Source organism: Neolamprologus multifasciatus, chromosome 18 (assembly GCF_963576455.1).
Source record: "Neolamprologus multifasciatus chromosome 18, fNeoMul1.2, whole genome shotgun sequence".
Taxonomy (NCBI): Eukaryota; Metazoa; Chordata; class Actinopteri; order Cichliformes; family Cichlidae; genus Neolamprologus; species Neolamprologus multifasciatus.
In genome coordinates, this window is record NC_140456.1 from 21,290,029 (window position 1) to 21,310,899 (window position 20,871).

General features: G+C 39.6%; 1 protein-coding gene across 1 annotated transcript in view; it reads left to right on the forward strand.

Annotated features, from left to right (window-relative positions):
* Positions 1-20,871, forward strand: part of ece2a (endothelin converting enzyme 2a) — a 105,228-nt gene that overhangs the window by 46,876 nt on the left and 37,481 nt on the right. Inside the window, 1 exon segment of the mRNA XM_085141988.1 lies at positions 1,693-1,976. Coding sequence (XP_084998114.1) covers positions 1,693-1,976 — 284 coding nt within the window.

Genomic DNA, 20,871 nt, shown 5'->3' on the forward strand with positions numbered 1-20,871 from the left:
GAGAATAGTGTTCCTCACTTTATAACCCTTCCCATATTGATGGGCAGCAACAGTTGCTACTTCAAGTTTATTGCTGACGTCTTTCATCCTTGGCATTGTGTTAACACTTACCTGAGTGCAGCCGGTGCTTTCACAGGCTGATGGACAATTAACCAAGTACCCACTTAATTCCTGTGGAAGCAGTAATGATGTAGTTATTTTTTCACCCATTGCTTCGGCGTTAAACAAATAATTTCATGATGTAACATGTCATGTGATTTTGAAATTTTATTTACTTAATTTTAGGGCCTACTTATGTCCTGATATTCAAAACTTAAATTGAAAGAGCGTGGACTTTTATTACTAAGCAGCAGGACAAGTCTTCCTGTCCTGCTGCTTAGTTAAAACTTAACTAAGTTTTGATTAGTTAAAACTTTTAACTAATCACAACTGAATCATAGTAAGCTGAAAGTTGTCCAAACCCAAACATTTGATAATTTTTTTAGTCCATCTTACAGCGCTGAGGGGGACATGAGATGAAAAAGTTTGGGTACTGCTGATTTATATGAGTTTAGCACTTTATTTGGTGCAGGAATTTTCTTTCATTCCTGGGATTTAATGCAATTCAGTATAATATTCTTGCTATTTCAATTCTGACTTTATTGCCTTGTGTTTCACATCTTCTGTCTTCATGTTGTTTGTGGCTGTCAGTGTGTGAAAATGAATTCCAGCTACAAATATACAACATCTGCACATGTACTGCACACATACACACCGAAATAAATGGCAAATGTGTTTTTAGTGTGAGGCTGCAGACGCTTGCACACACACTCAGACACACATGGGGTTTTTTCAGGCTGGTAATTAGTAGAAGCAGTAAGGTGATAACAAGCGCCAGCCACACGTTTGCAACCGAGGTGTCGATGCCAACATGCTGCTGGATATCACAGCCCCGCACTTTATCACACTTTCCTCCCTCCCCGGACGGATAAATCTTAAATACAGATGCATGCTCATGCGTGCTTTAAAAAGTGCAAGAAAATATGATCATGCTTCACACAACACACATCTTCAGCTTTACGGCAAACAGAACACGTGCATCAACATGGTGTATGTCCCCCACAAGTCCTCCTCCTACTCTTTTCTTTCCCTCCTTTCCTATCATCTCCACCCACTGCTGCTCCTCCGACTGCATGATTTGAGTCATATGATTCAAAAAGGTGAGAATCTACATTCAGCAGATTATTTTCATCTTGTTACCCTTACATTTCTTTTGTCCTCTTTATTTGGATGCTCGGGTTTCGTGCACGTGGTGTTTGGTGACAAAGTTGAAACCTTGTAGCTGGCGATGATCTCATGAGTCTGACATCACTTCAGCATAAGCTGCACCCTCTGAACGCACATTTACATGACCGCCCTGAAGTGTGAGGTTTCATACTAAATAAGTTTGATCAAACGGAGACTTTGTGTGTGTCTCTTGTGCGGTGCCTTGGAAGGCTTTATGTAAGTACATTATGCTATAGTGATCATGTGATTGTACAACTGCAACTTGAAAAATATATGGGTCATTTGAAACATCGGATTTAGACTTATCCTTTTATGTTCCCTTCTCCCCCGTGCCATCATCTCTCCCCTGTTGACCTTTCATCTCTTGTATGTGTCTTGCACTTTTCACCTGGCACTGGCTCACTTTGTTTTATTTCTCTTCCACAGGTTGCGGAAACAGCAGTATGAGCGGTGACATGTACAGCGCTGGCTATCATACTATCGCCAACATAGATTATTCTTCTGTGTGCATCAGGACAATGAGCGCCAGGTACAGTCACTGCCCAGGTATGACATGGCATCAGATGGACGTGCGTCATCTCTCCTTCCCGGATTCCTCCTTTGATATCATACTAGAGAAGGCCACCCTGGATGCCATCATGGTGAATGAGAAAACGCCTTGGGAGGTTTCATCTCAAACTGCTTGTTCCATTCACCAAGCACTCACAGAGGTATTTTTGAAAAACTTTTCTTTCCAGAGGTTTGATATTTTGTGGGTTGAGGTTCTCTTGTTACGTCGGATTACTCACCAAAAATGTTTCTGCTTTCTGTTTGTGGGAACCTGAGAGTTTTTGTGAAAGCACACTTGTTTTTCCCACCTGGTGCCTACTGAGAACTCACTACCACTCACCACTGCAGCACTAGTTTATGGTTTATGGTACAGTCCAACCATCACGTGGTAATTTGCTTTCAGTTACAGCAGGTTTTTTTTTCAAACTTTAGAAAACCTGATAACAGGAACAAAGCAAGGATCTGTAAATGAAAACCATCAACATACTCAGATTTTTCAGATCATTTACAGATTTATTTACAGTTGTAAACAATAACCCATCAGCAGTAAAAGGCTGATGGGTTATCGTTGTCACCCTGGTGGGTGGGTGGCGTAGACACCCAAGTTTTTGAATATGACAACAAAGTAGGCGCAGTAGGATTTTCAAATTCATCCCGTTGAATCTCGGTGACCTCAACCTCAAGGTAAAAGGTCAAGCTTTCTGAACACAACAACATGAGAACAAGGCAATGTATGATTTCCAAATTCATTACATGATTGCAGCTACTAGTAGGCTGAGGGGTAGCACTGCTGATAGTATTGTTTTCGGATAGCTATGGCTCCAGAGGTGGAGCAGGATGGAGCAGGTCATCGACTAATTGAAAAGTTGGATAGTTTTGTTCCTTCACTGCTCCATTCTGCATGCCAAAGTATCCTTGGGCCAGATACTGAACCCCGAGTTGCTCCTGATATATTCACTAGAGTGTGAATGTGTGTGATAGAAAGCACCTGAATGTAGAAAACAATAAAATTACGACAAAGTTTTATATAAGAACCAGTTCATTTACCATTATTCCACAAGTTGCTTATTAACAAACCAAATTAGTACTAAGGAAGAATTAGATGAGCAAAATCTAACAATCTAACTGCAAAAGGTGAACATTTCAACAAACCTTTTGAAATTCTTTTATTTTTTCCATTATGAGGAGTCATTGTTTCTGTGTGGCTTTGTTACGGTGGCCCCTAGAGACAAAGCACGTACAAACTCCAAAACACTTGCAAACTCCAAAACACATGCAAACTCCAAAACACTTGCAAACTCCAAAACACATGCAAACGCCAAAACACTTGCAAACTCCAAAACACATGCAAACTCCAAAACACATGCAAACTCCAAAACACATGCAAACTCCAAAACACTTGCAAACTCCAAAACACATGCAAACCCCAAAGCACATGCAAATTCCAAAACACAACGGAAGTGCTCCAGGACGCTAGGGGCAGTGTTGAGCTCGATTTGCAAAATAAACGGCAAGTTTGTCTGTATGGGACGGTCTAGTCTCTGTCGCGCTTCCCAGGTTGCCTAGCAACCATGATACTAACCGCTGGAAACGTGTCATACAACTTTGTTTGACAGAAATGAAGGAAAACATATTTTGTTCATTTGTTTGTTTGTTTCTACAAGAGCTTTGTGTGATTTGATAAGTATCTGAGGTTGAGACCACAGGACAGTAAAACATGGTTTTTGGGCTTCATTTCTGTACTGAACAGTCATTTAAGATTAGTTAGTAAATAACAATTAGCTAATGTTGTTCATGAGACTAAAGTCATATCACTTTGGTAATGTAAATATAATATGGCCAATATTATAGTTATTATATTAATCATTATTAGCTATTACAGCAGTGAACATGAACTCTGTGTCAAATACTGAGCCACAGTACAGATTCAAGTTGCAGTTATTTATAGGTCTTATCACCTTAAATCTTCACTCAAAGACAAGTATCTTTGACAGTGCATATATAGGTGTATCATATATAAGAGAGAAATGTTGTTCCTTCAGTATGTTGGCATTACTAAATTTGGCTCATTGCTTACATACGTGTGTAAAAAGAAATTATATGAGCTGTGATAACTGTTTCTGATAAAATGAAGAGTAGACTGATATATTGAATATTCCTTTATTGGGTGAGAAAATCAGACCATGTCATAACTGCTTTAAGTCATACAGAATAGATATCAGAGCCTTAAACAGGCTGACTTCTGCTAAATGGGTCAAACTGGGCAGAAAGTCTACAAACACATAGCATCATTATAGAATATGATGTAACACTATAGATCAACTTACCTCAGAATATATAAAGCATATAAACAATTACAGCAATATGATGCAACAAACACAGCACTGCTACTAATCCAAAATACTCAAAGCTTCATAGAACTGAAACAAACATTTATTTTTAGGTCCATTCAGCTGCTGATACATACTTTAGGTTTCTGAATATTAAACTTGTTTCTTCCTTTCATAGTGTGTAACTTGAAGGCCCTGAGTACTTTCTCCCACACTGCAAACACTGGATGATAAAATTATTTGAACATTACCTAATAAGACTGATTCAGGACAGACAATTAGTTATGTTAAACTTTCCTAGCAGTCCTTCACAAACAGGGAACAGTCTGTCTATTCTCTCCATCTGTCAGCTGCTGCTGGCTCTTCCTCCTCCTCTTCCTCACACACTGCTGAGTCCTGGTGGATCATCAGGGGTGCAAAGCCTCACAGATGATGTGCAGCAGTGAGTCCCTCAGTCTGTCCTCACTCTGGACACTTGCAGTTGTCACACATGGAAATCAAATGCGTGATAAGCTGCAGGATTCAAACACAAATGTAACTTATAAATACATGTTCATACTTTTATTACACAATCAGAGAGAAAGAAAAAGAGAGAGAGTGCAGGACAGACAGACAGGTGACAGCCTCAGGTGTATACACTGCTACAAAACAGCACAAAAGAAGGAGGACTGTGTTATTACGAAACAAGAAGAGTTCCCAGATGGTACAGTGGACACGTGTGTGACTCCTGTGATTAAAGCACCTTTCTTTCAGCTTAACGAGTGAACCGTCAGCTCGTTCAAACACACGTTAAAGTCCGTTTGGCTCGACACCACCGAACAGTGGCAGCAATATAACATAGCTAACATTAACAGTGCAGTGAATCCTGCTTGTGCCATGATATTCAGGACTGCAAACCGAGCAGCATCACTGACTTTCAGCCTGTTGTGTTTGTGGATATATGACTGACTTTAATTATCCATAAAATCATCACATTCTCTGTAAGATTAAAGTCAACTATTGAACGGTGTATATTTTGGAGTAAAGGCTTTAAAACCAAGTTAGTACAAACATCGCTAATGTCACATAACTTTCCCGACATGTGGCCAACAGTAATGTTTTAATGTTCTTCATTATAAAAAACATTTGCGCATAAATAAGTGACATAATATTCAGTACTTACTTCTGAAAGTTTACTCTTGGCGGCTCCGCTTCAGCCGTTTTTTTCGGCAAAATTATCCACACCACAGGCGAGCTATGAAATCTGGGATATGTTGGGCCATGAAGGCTACAGCGACCCATTCTTAAAATTCAGGGAAATTAAGGACGCATTTGAGGGCCGCATTTCGAGCAGCCTTTGAATTGGGACAGCCTTCGTCGTGTCGCTGTGACGTAATCGGCCTTAAAATGCGGACTTTAAGGCTGCAGACCCCAAATCCGGTCATTGGTACATCCTGGCTTGTGTAGTTACTAGGTAACAAAAGCTCAACACTGCCCCTAGCGTCCTGGAGCACTTCCGTTGTGTTTTGGAATTTGCATGTGCTTTGGGGTTTACAAGTGTTTTGGAGTTTGCATGTGTTTTGGAGTTTGCATGTGTTTTGGAGTTTGCAAGTGTTTTGGAGTTTGCAAGTGTTTTGGAGTTTGCAAGTGTTTTGGAGTTTGCAAGTGTTTTGGAGTTTGCATGTGTTTTGGAGTTTGCAAGTGTTTTGGAGTTTGCAAGTGTTTTGGAGTTTGTACGTGCTTTGTCTCTAGGGGCCACCGTACTTTGTAGTGTAGTCAGTTACACATTTGCTTGGTAAGCAAAAGGTCACTGGTGCAATTCAAACCAGAGACACAAATCCCTTTTGAGGTTAAGTCAGGAAGGGCATCCTGGTTTAAAACTGCCAAATCAGACACATGGCACTACCCACAGTGGTAATCAATTGTGACAAGGAAGCAGCATTCATTCATTCATTCGAAATATCGTGGTTTCAGAAACATCATCAATTTGAAACAATGTATGTTTTCTGTAAGTTAATTAAGGTCAAAATGTTATCATTAGTAGTATTAATGTTGATATTTGTAGCTGATGCATGGCAAAGTTAAAAAATCAAATGTAAATACGTCTAAACTGTATATTTGTCCATTTTTACAGAGCTGTCCTTTGCCTGTTTTGCAGGCCACTAGTGTCGCTACACACCTATGACGGTTTGAGAGCTGTTTTACGGCGAGCAGCAGTGCGGTTTATTTGTAAATGACTTTCTGACAGTGAAATTAGTGGCACTTTACATTTCCACTCCACAGCCCATCAGCGTAGTGGCAAGAAGCTGAGTGCCCTTCAGCTGCTCGCCTTAGCACTAACTGCCACTGTGTCAATGTGACAATGACAATGTTTTGGTCATTTGCTGTGCTTGACCTTCGCATATTAAGACAAGAGAGCTCCACCATTAACTGAAGTAGGAAACTTGTGATTTCTGAATGGGGAAGAATTACTCATGATGTACTTACTGAACATTTGAAGAACGGCTAAGTAAGGTATAATTCAAAATTTAGGTCAAAATTACAGGTGTATAGAGTCTTGCGTCTAACACACAGCCTATAATTACAGTAAATGTTACAGTGGAAAAGGTCACAGAGTGTGACTCATTTTAATGGAATCAGCTTGAGAGCACTAAGTAAAAGTGATGTTAATGCAGATTTGAAACATTTGCATTTCTTGTGCAAAACTTTAAAATTACACACAAATCAACAATTTATAAATGAATGTATTATGAAGCTTTTCAGGTGACTATTACCATTAATATTTGCAGTAAATATCAGGGTCATACATAGGCTGCTGATTTGAATTAAGCAACAATAAACGATAACTATTTTGACCGACATTAAAGTCATGTAGATTTACGTTTTGTAAACTATGATTATTTTACTGGACATAAATCAAATATCTAAGATTAAATGTAAACTCAAGAGTGACTCAGAATGAACTATATTACTGTCTGTAGGTGTGAATATTAAAAAACCAAGTGAGACAACATGGACGCAGGTGACATCATCGCATAGCCACAACCCTTCATGCTCGCTGTTATACCTCCTGAACGATAGCTGCAGCTGCTCAGACAATGCCTCCACATTGCAATGGTACAAAAGGTGAAAGCGTCAAAACCAAAAGCAAAGAAATTGCTTTTTTTCCTGACATATCATTAAAATAGCTGTAAAAACCAACACAGTTGAACAATCGTGTCTTCCACTCTGTTCCAACGGCGCAACACACCGGGTTTACAAAACTCGAGAGGTGCACAGCATCCAATAATGGCCGTTTGCATCAGTGATGCTCTACTGTAAAACAATTCTAACTCCAAAAGTAGCCAAACATTCGAGAGCTTTGCCATGTTGTGTTATGTGATTACTTGCAGCCCGAGTTACAATATGTGCTTAAATGAATTCATTTGAACTTGAAGTTTTTCTCCTAATCATCCATCCTAATAGTTACAGCAACAAGTGAGTGAAGTGCTTTAAATAATACACCAAGAAGAAATGTTATTAGATTAGAAGTATTTAAATGTCAGTTTTCTCAAGTTATCCCAATTTTTAATGCTTAAAGCTTAACCGAGGACAACCCTGACTTGTGAAGTAAACAAGGATATAGACAGTGCTGTCTGTGGGCCCAGTTTGTAAGGACGGTGTCTTGGGTGTTTTCCTCTAACAGAAGGAAGTATTAAAGAAGGATCAGTGAGTGTGATTGGTGGACAGATGGGAGGATTTGAATTCCCTTCTAGAGGAGTGAAGCTGAACTCATGAAGACGCCTGTTTAAAAGCCATTTCAATAAGAAGCTCAAGTTCCCAAGCACCCTTTCCCCTTTAATTTTTCTCAGCTGCCTCATGCTCGTGGCTATCCCTCTGCTTCATGTTGGTTTACATGTATCTTTATGAACTTTTCTGTGATCACAACAACACAGCAGTGTTTTTGTCTTCAGCACTAGTGTACGTTTGCCGTCTCACTCTGGCTTTTATGGGCACAGACAGTCACGATTCTTGTTTATGTGTGAGCGTGTGTTTAGCAGGAATGTGGGTGGCGGCTTCAGAGCCTACTTTCAATTCTTACAGAAAGCATTTTCACAAAGTGGAAAAAGGGGACAGACGGAGGGAGACGCGAGTGAGAAAGAAAGGTGAGAAAGAAGGAAGGTGAGAAAATGGCGAGCATAGGAGAGAGCGATGAAAATGAAGGAGATCCCTGAAGAAACTTTTGTTGAAATCACAGAAGAAAAGAAGAATTGGTGGTGGGGGGAGTGGATGACAGCAGAGGAGAAAGGATTGAGAGAGGGAGAAAAAGAGAAGGAGTGGGAGACAGAAACCAAGACTGACAGAAAGCTAATGAGCAGTGCGCCAGTGTGAGACGGATGAGAAGAAGGTAGCAAAGGAGAGGGAGAAGCTGAGGGGAGGGGAGGAAGAACAGTGCAGAACACTTTAATCTAAAGCCTGCTTTGAAAGAGATTCCCAAAGATTAATCGTGTTGAGTTAAAAAATAAAGAAATATACCAGAGAAAATTGGCAAATCTTGTCACTTTACACAAGCGGATTGTTATTTCTCATTAGTATGAGAACAGATCGTATAAACACAAGGCTGAGTGTACAAAAGTTGAGGAAAAGTGCATATTTTGTTAATCATTTCAATAGTTTCTGTGTAACATCCAGAAAACTGGTCATGGACAACCATCAGCCTCGTCGTGTGTGTGCTTGCACTTTGCGTGACAGCTAGCCCTGGCCAAACATTGATAAGCCAGACACAAGACTGTGCGACACGGAGTTATTAAATTCAGTTTTATTTACATTTTAGCTACGAAATCACAACAAAAGTTGCCTCAATGTGCTTTATATTGTAATTTGAAGACCCTACAGTAATACAAATAAAAATGGGACCTCCTTCGAGCAAGAGCTTTGGCAACAGTGGGAAGGAAAAACTCCTTTTTAACAGGAAGAAAACTCAGTGAGAAGGAGGCTCAGAGAGGGGTGGCCATCTGCCGTGACCAGTCAGGGGTGAGAGGAGTAAGTTTGGCGCTGTTAGCTCACTGGCCAGCTTAGATAAATTTTTAGCTACTCATCGTAGTAAATAGCTGGTTAGCCCAAATCTGCTTCTTACTCAGTGTTGACACTGAGAAAGAGTCCTGTTTAAAGCATGTGCATGACTTTATATTTTTAGTAATTAATGCACTCAATTTCTAAGCAGTGCTATTTAGTTCTGCTTAGAGGTCCATTACACTCGCTGTATTGGTTGTTTCATGCAAACAGTGGCATCTCAACAGCTCTGTACTGTTCATACCAGGGCTGAGTACTCGCTATTGTCCTAAATAAAAGATGTCGCCACTTAGATAAAACTTCCACATCACCAGAAGCAAAACTATCATATATTTCTTTCAAAGTTCTTTCCAGAAAGCCTCATCTTTTCAGTCTATATGATCTCTGAATCTCTGAACTTCTCTGCAGTTATCATTAAAATGGCAGTAAAAACTGACATGATCGTACGCTCATGTAATTGACTTGGCTGTGGGGGCAGCAGCAGCAACAGCACCCTGTATGACGTTATAAGCCAAAAACAACATGAAAGCGTATTGTAGCTTGCACCAGGGGATTTGATGTCGGTTTTGAAGTGCAGTGTGAGTATAGTGGGGCCATTGTTGTTGGCGTTAAAGGAAAACAAAGAAGAGGTTTAGCTGCAAGTGCATGTTGGTGAGCATGAAGATCACATCCTTTGGATTTTCATGGAAATTTGTCCCAAATAGTTTTTATGTTTTGTTTTTGTGTTTTTAAGTCAGTGCATATCCTGTTAGAAGATTAGTGAAGGTTACATTAAAATGGTTTCAAAAAGCTTAATGCAACAAAAAGAATCCCTGAAGGTCAAAAAATACCTGAAAGGCTTGCAGAGAGATTAAATACATTAATATTCTGTAATTGAATGTCCAGTTACATTTTACATTTTAACATTAAAATATAAAACTCTTCTACTGGTACAAAATCAGAGATCAACTCTTTAGAGATCAACACGTTAGAAATTGGCCATCCATCCAGTAATGTTCCTAACGACTCATCCAGCCAGAGTAACGGGTTATAGGCAGTTTATCTTAGCTGACAGGCTGCTCGTGTGTCATGAGGCTAAGGTGGAGACTCCGTCAACCTTTCATGGTCACATAAGTACCTAAGGTCAAGTTAAACTCACACACTTGTGTGTGGACTGTGGGAGGAAACCCCAACGAAAAGGTCCAAGCTAAGAACTGTATTGCTAACCACTGTATCATCATGCTGCCCATTTGGGATTGTCAGCTGATCACAATTAAAGATAATCTTGGAGTTTAACACTGTTTGAGATACCTCAGGTAAAGGGAACATTAAAAGCTCAGGTTTAGTTTGGATGTTAAAAAAAGAATCTTTCAAAAATTGCCCATTATCCAAAGGCCGTAACAAAAAACACCAAAAATACTACATTACTGCAAATGACATGCAAAAATATTTAGTTGACATGAGAATCACTCTTTCTCTGTGCAGCTGAATAGTCAAAGATGACAGAAGAAACACTGCATATCAAAAGAAATGAGTTTAAAATGCATATTAGTATATTAATAAACAATTTCTCAAATCAAAGCTGAAACCTGCCCTTTTCATGCAATATTAATTATTTTATGTGAAATAACGATGCATAAGAAGCCTTAAGCCTTGGAGAAATCTGTGAAATCAGTTCCACCAGAAATCCCAGTCAGCAACACTTTCCCACACAGTTATCCGATGTAGGACACACGTACTGTATATAAAGTCATGACACAATACACGTAATAACAATAGAGTTTTATTTTTATTGCCATCATGGTGACACACAAACACAGTAGAAGCTGCAGTTCACTGAAGTGTGAAATTTATTTCACAAGCTGACACGCTCTGTGAATCACTCTAGCTGTTGCTATGGAGACTCTTTCATTAGATATCATCCCAGACTAACACTTTTAATTGCTAACCTTTAGTCCTGTTTAAAGAGGTAAAGACTAGTCCTTGGTTTCAATCAGTGAGGCAAGTTTACTTTAAGACATCTATTTTGTAGCTGTCTTAAATGCAGCTTGTTTGCTCAAGGGCACTGAAGCGGAGATTATGCAATGTCCAGAAGTTTACTCAAGTGCAGCTGAAAATTTGGTAATTCATGAGTTTGTTAATTCGGCACAGAACTGAACACAATAGTGCAAGAGATTTAACCAAAGTGTTTTAACTTGTGGTTGATTTCAGTTTACAGGTTTAACCAGTCATCTTAAGTATGGATAGGTTTGTATTTGATGTCTAATTATATACGTTCAAAATGAATCATTTACACTTAATGGTATCACAAGTAATTTTTTAGCTAATTTAATGGAAAAAGAAGGTTGTCCTCATAAGTATACATTGATTAATGTGTAAAAATTGATGTATTTTCATAAACGTAAGAATATGCAGGAGCAAGCACCGGTTTGTGGAAGGCGCCATGTTCACTGGCCATCTTTAAAGTGGCCAACATGGACGTTGCTGTTCCGCCACAAACTTTGAAATTTTGACTTTATTCTCAAATTGAACAATAATATATTTTATTCTTAATGCTGCCCTAATACACCTTCATAGTCAGTACTTTATACTTTCATTTTTTTAAAATTACAACATTTGCACAATAAAAACAAATGCTAAATGTTTCAAATGGATATATTTTGGACAACGATTCTAACGATTCTACATGTTTCGATGTATACTGTGCATGTGTTGCATGCTCAGTCTGCCTGGTATTGAAGCTGTCACAGATGTAAGTTAACAGTTATAACAGAAATGTGTCCTTCAAAGACTAGTGTGGGCCCCCGCTTATGACAGTAAGTGGTAGGGATGGGTATCGAAAACCGGTTCTTGTTGAGAACCGGTTCCCACTGTTTCAAATTCTTGGAATCGTTTGCCATTTTTGCAAACGATTCCCTTATCGATTCCACTCGCCCCAAATGACGTCACCACGTTGCGGTGCGTCATTTACCTGGCAGGAAACACGGCGCCTAAGCGGCTCAAACACTAAAAAGTTTGATTATACTTTACGAGAACGGATGACAACAGGGCAACTTGCAATACTTGCAAAGTAGATATTTCATTTAAGGAAACACTACGAATATGCAAAAGCATTTGCTCACAAAACACGCGATGACCTTAAATGAATGTCGTGTTTTTAATTCCGCTCCAGACTTGTGAATCTGAACCCAGCAGCAGCGGTAACGTTTGCACGTCCTCTCCCGTTAATGCGGCAGGTAAATAATCAACTAACAGTGCATATTATGTTAGCGCGATCTGCCTTATTACAAAACCTGCTATTACTGTGCATTTAGGTGACCATGATGAGAGAGACAGACAGAGTCTGGCTGGCTCAGATGCTGGCATTTCTTGCTGCAGTCTACCGGTAGCGTCTCCTTTCAGGCCAGGATAGACGAATGTCACCGAGCAGTGACTAAGTTTGTGGTAAAAGGCTTGCACCCATTTGCCACAGCAGATGCCCCCGATTTTCAGTAAGTGAATGTGTTTAATTGTAGGCAGGGACATCACTGGATATTCTTGTGTAATTGCTACAGAATAATTTATGTTATACTTTGTTATTGCTACAGAAGAATATTTATTTTATTATTTTACATTTACAATTTTTTTCCCCGGGGACCCTGTGACACCCCATTGAAGAGCCGTAGGCTGTGGATCTCTTAAGATCACACTGCTGTAAGGCCATGTTACTCCTAAATTTCTATCTTGTTTAAAGAGAAGATATAACACAAAGTTCTAAGCTAATCGACCTTAGTGTTCTCCTTTTTAAAAAAAAAAAAAAAAAAAAGAATCGATAAAGAATCGAATCGTTAAACAGAATCGAAAATGGAATCGGAATCGTGAAAATCTTATCAATACCCATCCCTAGTAAGTGGTATGGAAAATTCCAGTCATTTCAGAAATGTAGTATCCAGTATGGTGGTTTACTGTGTTATAATTACCTAGACCGCAACACAAGTCTTAACTGAGCATTTGTTGTTGGCTCTTTCTGGCCTCGGCATCTTCACAGTCTTTTTCTTCCATCAGTCAAAGAAGTGTGAGTGATATGGTCAGAGCTTTTTCATTGTTGTGCTGCATTATGGGGCGCGTAGGTGTATGGCAAGAGTTAATGACAACTTTATTCAGCTCATCTCACACAGTCGGATGTGGTGTATCTCACATCTGTAGACCCAATTGTTTTAGTATGCAATTAATCATTTTATTAATACGTGTAGCACTTCTCATCTGCTTTTTTTCAGCTTGTTTCTAATCCTTCTTAGTCCTTCTACAAGTTTCTCTCTTAAACTGACAGGAGACGCCTCCTTTACTTCTTGGTAATCTTACATAATCTAGTAGATTCCTGCATTTTTCATTGCACTCATCCAGTGTGACAGCACTGACGGTTCCCACTGTACACTGGGAAGGAGAGTTCTAATACACATGAACCTACATGGGAAACAACTAAATGACCTGTTAAATTTGTAGTAATCAAATTACAGTTACTAAGCAAACAATTGCCATTAGCCTCATTACATAAATTGATTTACAGGAAATGTTTGATGATAAGATTATCTTAAAAAAAAAAAAAAATCAAACATCTGCAATGCTAACCACATCTGATTTTTACTGCACTACAAACTTCATTAAGTAAGTTTAAAAAGAACAAAGAACAAAAATTAATAATTACAATATCCAGTAATATTCAGTTAAAAGGAAATAATGCACAGAGAGTGAGCTGCCTTGGGTCTGTGTATAGGACTGTAGGCCAAAGTTCATTTTTATTACATGATATTTAGTGTAAACTTTACTTAGGCGGCTCCAGAAAGTAGTTAAGTAATCTAATGTGTAATTTACAAAACAAAGTAGTAAGTCATGCAAATTTGCTTTTTTTAGAATACGCGTATACTTATCCTCATGGACTGTATGTATGGTAGAGCTACCATTGGTTTTGTGATCAAACCAATGGTAGCTCGAGGATTAGTACTGTGCCCATCTCAATCCTTTGTTCCAGATTAAAGTGACAACATTTGGATGAAAATTTGGAGTGCTAAGCTATCAGCTACTGAGAGCACGCTTGCTTAGCAAGTCACATAGAGTGTAGGAAGCTTGTTAATATTAACTTTAAAATCTTCTCTGGCTGCTTCCTTTAGGCGTCGCCACAGCTAATAACACAGTAGTCCTCTGTGTTTCTTCCGTCACTAAATCCATAAACCTCTGAGGTCTTCCTGTTTTCCTCCTGTTTGGTAGCTCCATCATCAACATCCTGAGTCAACTGTCCCTGCTCCTCCCATGTCCAAACTCAACCTTCCTTTCTAACCACTCAACCTGAGCTGTCCCTCTCATTTCTAATCTTGTCCATTCTTGTCACCCTCAGTGAAAATCATAGCGTCTTCAGCTCTGTCTCCTCCAGCTCATCCTCCCGTCTTTGTGTCAGTGCTGCCGTCTCCAAACCATACATCATAGCAGGTCTCGCTACCATCTTGTAAACCTTTCCTTTCAATGATGTGTGTTCATTTCTGCTCTGAACCTCACCAGTTTGTAGGAACCGACGTTTGAGGAGTTTGAGGAGGACCCTAAGGTTCCTTCTTTTATACCTTCCTTTCTAAAATCTACACATTTTAGCCAAATAGACAATTTTTTTCTACTGGTTTAATGTGGTGCTCATTATGGCAGACAGGCTGCTGTCATGACATCATCCTAAGCTGGCTTAATGCAGAGAGAGAGAGAGAGAGACATGTTCATTGACATTGATTGGTTGTTTCTGGCTCCCGCTGTGGACAGTTCTCCCCAGCTCCATTACCAGGAAGCTTGGACGGCTGCCGGGAAAACAACCCCAAAGGAACATTCGTGTTAGAGCGCACATACAACACACACAGACACACACACAGACACACAGGAGCTTTATTTCTCAGTCTTTTAAATATTTTTTCATGTTTTATGTGCATAAATAATGCTGAATGCTCATTGTGTGCGTGCGTCTTTCAGTGCATGTGTTTCGATGTCGACACGTTTTCATTTCAGTTTGAACCTTTTGTGCCAGAATAAAGTGGATTACACCAATCCACTTCACTCTTTCTCTCTTTCACACTTTGTGTGTCCCCTCCTGTATTTGTGTGAAAGGCAAAGCTTAAAAACAGACCAGAATGAAGTGCATGAACTGACTTTGGAAACTCAGATTTTAGCATAAATGTAAATATCAGTCCTACAAAGTCATTTTTATAGGTGATTTCTGTTGTGCTTGTATCTTGAGTGTTTATATATTCAGTATATTTAAAAAATGGATTAATGTTGATAGTTAAGTAAGTCACTGCTTGTATGTCTGTGTTTGTCTCACAACCCTCATGAGTCCCTTTCTTCGCCATCTTTTTTTACACGTGTGCACACATGCGTGGTGTTTGTATATGCATTTCAGAAGTACCTGTGCATCCCAAGCCGCAGCTTTGTGCATGTGCATGCTTGCCTGCTTGTGTGTTTTTGCGTCACTGAAAGTGGACACCGTGTTCTTTGCATGACTGTGTGTGTGTGTGTTACTGTGCGCTCATGTTTGTCCAAGTTCTTGATGCATACCTATAACGTTTGCCCCTCCTCCATGTGTGATCAAGTCTTTTGGCCCAATGAGCCCTCTGTTCTCCAGTTCTAGCAGACTGAAAGTAGAGCAGTGGAGCACACGTGAGGGAGTGGGAGCGTGGGTGATTGCAATTCTGTTTGCGTATGTGTGAGATTTGAGCACGGGATCAAAGACAGGGAATGCATATGGATGTGTTTTTTATTTTTTTATTTTTTTATTTTTTTATGTGAAGTTGCATTCTGTGTGTGCTTGAGCCACTCTAAAGATTAACAAAATATCTGTGTGCATGTATTTTCATACATATGCATGCACATGTGTGTGTCAGTGTGTGTGTGTGGGTATGTGTGAAGGGATGGACCGCTGAGCCGGGGCCTCCTGGCTCTCTAGAGATTTTCACACAGCTCTTGATGATTTGTTGCACGTGTTCGGTCAACATACACTGGCCACTCACAATAGCAGATGGCCTGCCATGCGCACAGAAATTCACCAAGAATATCACATAAACGCAGTATATAATACATCGGTTCTTTGCCATAATCAGTGTATGTAATTTACATTTATTAGATGCGTGTGCGTATGTTGGTGTTTTTTTAAATAAGATCTGGGATTTCAAGTCATTATAATACCAGTCTGCTTAATTTAGGAGCCTGTATATGATGTAATTATGTGCATGTTTGAAGGTGCTTTTGATTAATAAACTTTCTTTTTAACCATTTTGAAGAATTTTGTAACAGAAATGGATTCAAGATGTAAATATATAGATGCACTGATGGTTTCAGATATGTTTTATATATGTGTGTATATATATATATATATATATATATATTTTTTTTTTTTAGTCATTACGTCCTTTTTTTCTGTCCTGATTTCACCTCAAATCGTGTCCCCATCGTGCGGTTTGTGCTCGCTCTTTCTATCTGCAGATGCTCTTGTTAATCCAGCGTTATGGTTTTTACCAGCTGTGACTTGGGAAACCCCCGGAGTCAGATGCAATCCCTGTGCTCCCTTTTGCACATATAGACTTTCTCCTCTTTTACTTGTCTAAACTCATGAGGCTAAGGCCTAGGTCACACAGGCCTAGAGGCTGGTCGGTGACCCCCTGGCAACCTCCAATCACTAAGGAAATATGTAGAGTGGTTGCTGGCTGTCACGAGGTGAAATTAGTCACAAAATAGGTGCTGCACCAAAAATCCTTGTGATTGCTTTTATGACAGATTCTTTTGGATGCAGATTGCCCCAGTTGCTCGCAGTTTGCATGCAAGATGCCATCGTGTCTGCAAATATTTGCCAACTACTTGATGAGCGATAGTTAAGCTGAAAAACACAAACCGGAAAAGAAGAATTTTCACCTTTAGATTAAAAGTTGTACCGCTGCAGTCAACATGTTTCAATATGTTCAAGTTTTACTCTGAAGGCAAAGGTGCATTACACTTTCACATCTTCCCTTCCACTCAGGGGGCAGTTGGCAAGTGTTTGCAAATAGGGCTGCCACGATTAGTCGACTAGTCACGATTACGTCAACTATCAAAATCGTCGACAACTAATTTAATAGTCGACGTGTCGTTTGAAGCTTTGTAAGATCCCAAAAGACGCAGCAATAAGTAGCAGGATTTAAGAGTGTAATAACGGACTGAAACAGAAGATGGCAGCACTGCATGTACAAGGATGCCAGCTGCTGTTAAACCCCGAAGAAGAAGCTGTGTCCCAGAATCCATAGTGCGACCCATCGTGGCCCTGCTCAGTTTCCAACAATGGCGGCAGCTAGTTAGTTTTAATGTTACGTTATTATTCTTTTTGGGTCACAAAATAAACGTTTAACATATTTAAACCATATGTAAACCTCAAATATCTGCTCAGTTTATCAAGACACCACATATTTTCAAAAGCGCTCCGACGTTTTCTGAGACGTCTGTTACCCACCAGCTCGATAGCTAGCCGGGGTTCAAGGCTCACTAGAGCTGGTGAGAACACCGGACTCCCGGCAAATCGTTTTCAAACCCGCCGCTGTCTTTCGCTACTCAGGTTAAACATGATATATAAGTTATATTAGATAACTTAAAAATGTTATTGTTTGGCTTTTTTTAGTATTTTATTTGTTCCTGAGTAAATCGGTTTGGCTGAGATTAAAGTAATAATTTTTACATAGCTGAATAAACGTCAAGCAGACAACTGATTATCAGAAGTGTGAGATGCATGAGAATATACTCAGGTGTCCTGTTATATTTTAGATAGCAAGGAGCAGACCGCTGCGTTTATTAAACTTCACCGAAACAATCTGCAAATTTCATTTAAATTTGCTAAACTATCATCTTGTCTTTATTTTTAGTTGGCACATACCTTAAACACGTAAAGCTGTAAGCTAATGATATCTATATAAGAGCAGATGCATGCTGGTGCAATAAGCTGTACGTTTTACGTTCAATAGATACATGATCTGATTAGTTGACTAATCGCAAAAATAATCGCTGACTAGTCGACTATCAAAATAATCGTTTGTGGCAGCCCTATTTGCAAACAAGTTGCTATCTACCACGCAAACTACTGTTGACTACGGCAATTACAATGCTAGCAACCAAAACAACTGCAAGGATTTTTTGTTTTGCAGCACCATAAACCTCTTTGTCACCAATTTCATCTATCAAGTGCAAACAATCAGCTAGTGTTAGTGCTAGAGGGTTGGCCTGCATAACCGGAGCTTTACGAAGGTTTGTAGTCTAGCTGACCAGGTGATGAGCACTATTTTAATGCTCACATATGTCATACATTAATGCACCATACATACAAACACTGTTTTACAGCATATACAATTGACTCTGTTTGGTAGATATTCTAATCTTTAGAAGTGTGTGTCGCTGTGTAAGAGGAGAGATCTTGTAATATGAAGGTATTTTACGTAATATGTGAACAGTTTTGAGGGCGTTAAAATTTAAAGAGTATTGAACAACAACATGTTGTGACAGAACTAAAGCTCAGCGTCCGTGAAATGGCTGTGACAGTTTGGTCAAACATCTCATTAATGGCAGCAAATATATTTTCTGAGGATGTGTAATCAAAAATGTTTTAAACACTCTAATAAAGTCAGTAAAACCTGATAGAAAATGCTAAACACAAAACATCTGAACCACAGTGAGGAACAAGCCCAAATCACGTAAACATGCAACATGTGCACCTGCTGTTACACACACACACACACACACACACACACACAGAATGTCCTGCCCAGCTCACTGTTGCCTAGACAACCAGTATCGACTACAGAGCACCGTTTCTATGGAAACAACGGATGCCTAAAGGATGAAGATCATTAATTGGAATAAGCGAATATAGGAGAGAGCGAAGAGGAAGACTGGGGACAAGGGACAGGAAAGAGTCAGAGCAGGATAATGAGAAAGTGAGGCTTGGTAGATGTGTGGTCAGAAACCCGAAAGACAATCACATGCACTTGGAAAAAAAACATTTTAGTTACTGTTTTTACTGTGCATTTGTTTGCTTATCTGTGATAAGCACAACCAAGTAGTGAGTAAAAAAAAAAGGCGAGGGAGGTGGGATCCATATTTAAAATGGATGTGAGAAAAATCAATGTAGGCCACAGTAAAGTGGAGTGGAGAACAGCCCATGAAGGTTAGTAGAGTACAATAATCTCCCAGTGTGAGAGTCGTTTTTCATTCCTGAGCCTGTTATACTGTACTTTACTGTTCACGTACACCACATGTGAGTTTATATCCACCCCTGTCAGCACTACTTCACTACATTCCTGCGTCCTGTAAACTCTTCAGGCTCCTCAAGTCAGTGTCTGGAAGATTCTTCAGTAAGGATGGGCTCTTCCTCTTATTCCAACTGCCTCTTTTATTCTTCGAGCACAGTGCGTTAGAAGGCAGTGCATTAGGTACAGACGCTTTTATCACATTAAAGACTCAGAGAAACAGTAAATAAATCAACAAAATGCTTTGTTTATACAGTGCATTGCAAACAGTTTTATTCAAAGTTATTGCAGAAATTTGGGAGGTCAAAAGTGTCTCGTGTCCAAAATAATAACAAAACATTTTTCTGACCTAAGAGGGCTGACAACCGATATGAATTTTGTTTTCTTGAAAAAACAAATGTGTGTGTGGATCTGGGCTATTTGATATGCGAGAGATGTGAGAGAAAGCGTGTGTTTGCATGTGTTGGCATGTGTTCATTTACGTGTTTGCAGAAGCATGCATCTGTGTATGTGTATCTGACTTGTTTCTGGATTGATCGAACCGAGCCAACTGTGAACCCCTCCTCCCCACCCCACTTGCACACAGCAGATCAATCCTGCCATCGGTTGTGTCGCTTTCTCTCGTCTCGTTTTTCCCGTGTCTGCTGCTCGAACCTTTTACTGATCACTGAAAGCCAGTTTGGGTTGATGGCTCAGCCTTGTGATCTGTTTGTTTTCGCATTCCAGTCCCATGGCGGACACACAGATCACAGCTTCTCTCTGCTCAAAGTCCAAACAACATTAAGCTGGTTCCATTTCGAGTGGCCAAAACAACCACCTCACTCTCTAGCTGATGCACCAAAGCAGACAGCGAAGGCAACAGCCTGTTGCTGCTTAAAAGACTGGATGAAAGAGGGAGAGGGCATCGATTTGAACACTTGATGTTCGACCATTTTGCCAGAAATGTACACGTTTCCTGAGGTGGAGATAGAAAACTCCATCAAAGTCCAACCTTATCTATGCAGCACTTTTAGCTTGGCTTTTGCTAATCGTCTAGTTCCTACTGCTTCTAATATAAAATGTTGTCAGATATCCAGGTGTCCTATTTCTGCAGTAAAAAATAATTTCCTGTAGGACTTTGCGTGGTGGTGGTGGAGGAGGTGGAGTTAATTTTAATTCAGATGTTGCTCGAGGGTTGAAGGATCAGTTTCAGTAGGTGTTAAACATTTACTGAGTGAGAGAAAAAAACAACATAAAGAAAGTTTCAGAAGTTTATGTATTGAAGGAAACTAAAGAAGCAGAAACCGTTTAATCCTGACCAAACAGCTGAATATGTGATATGATGCTCTGCCACGGACTTTGTGATTAACTCGTACTGTCGTGAAAAAATGTTCTTCAAAGAGTTTATCTATAACCACACGAGGCACTGCTGCTTTCACAGGTTGACGAGTAAACTAATGCTGGTAAAA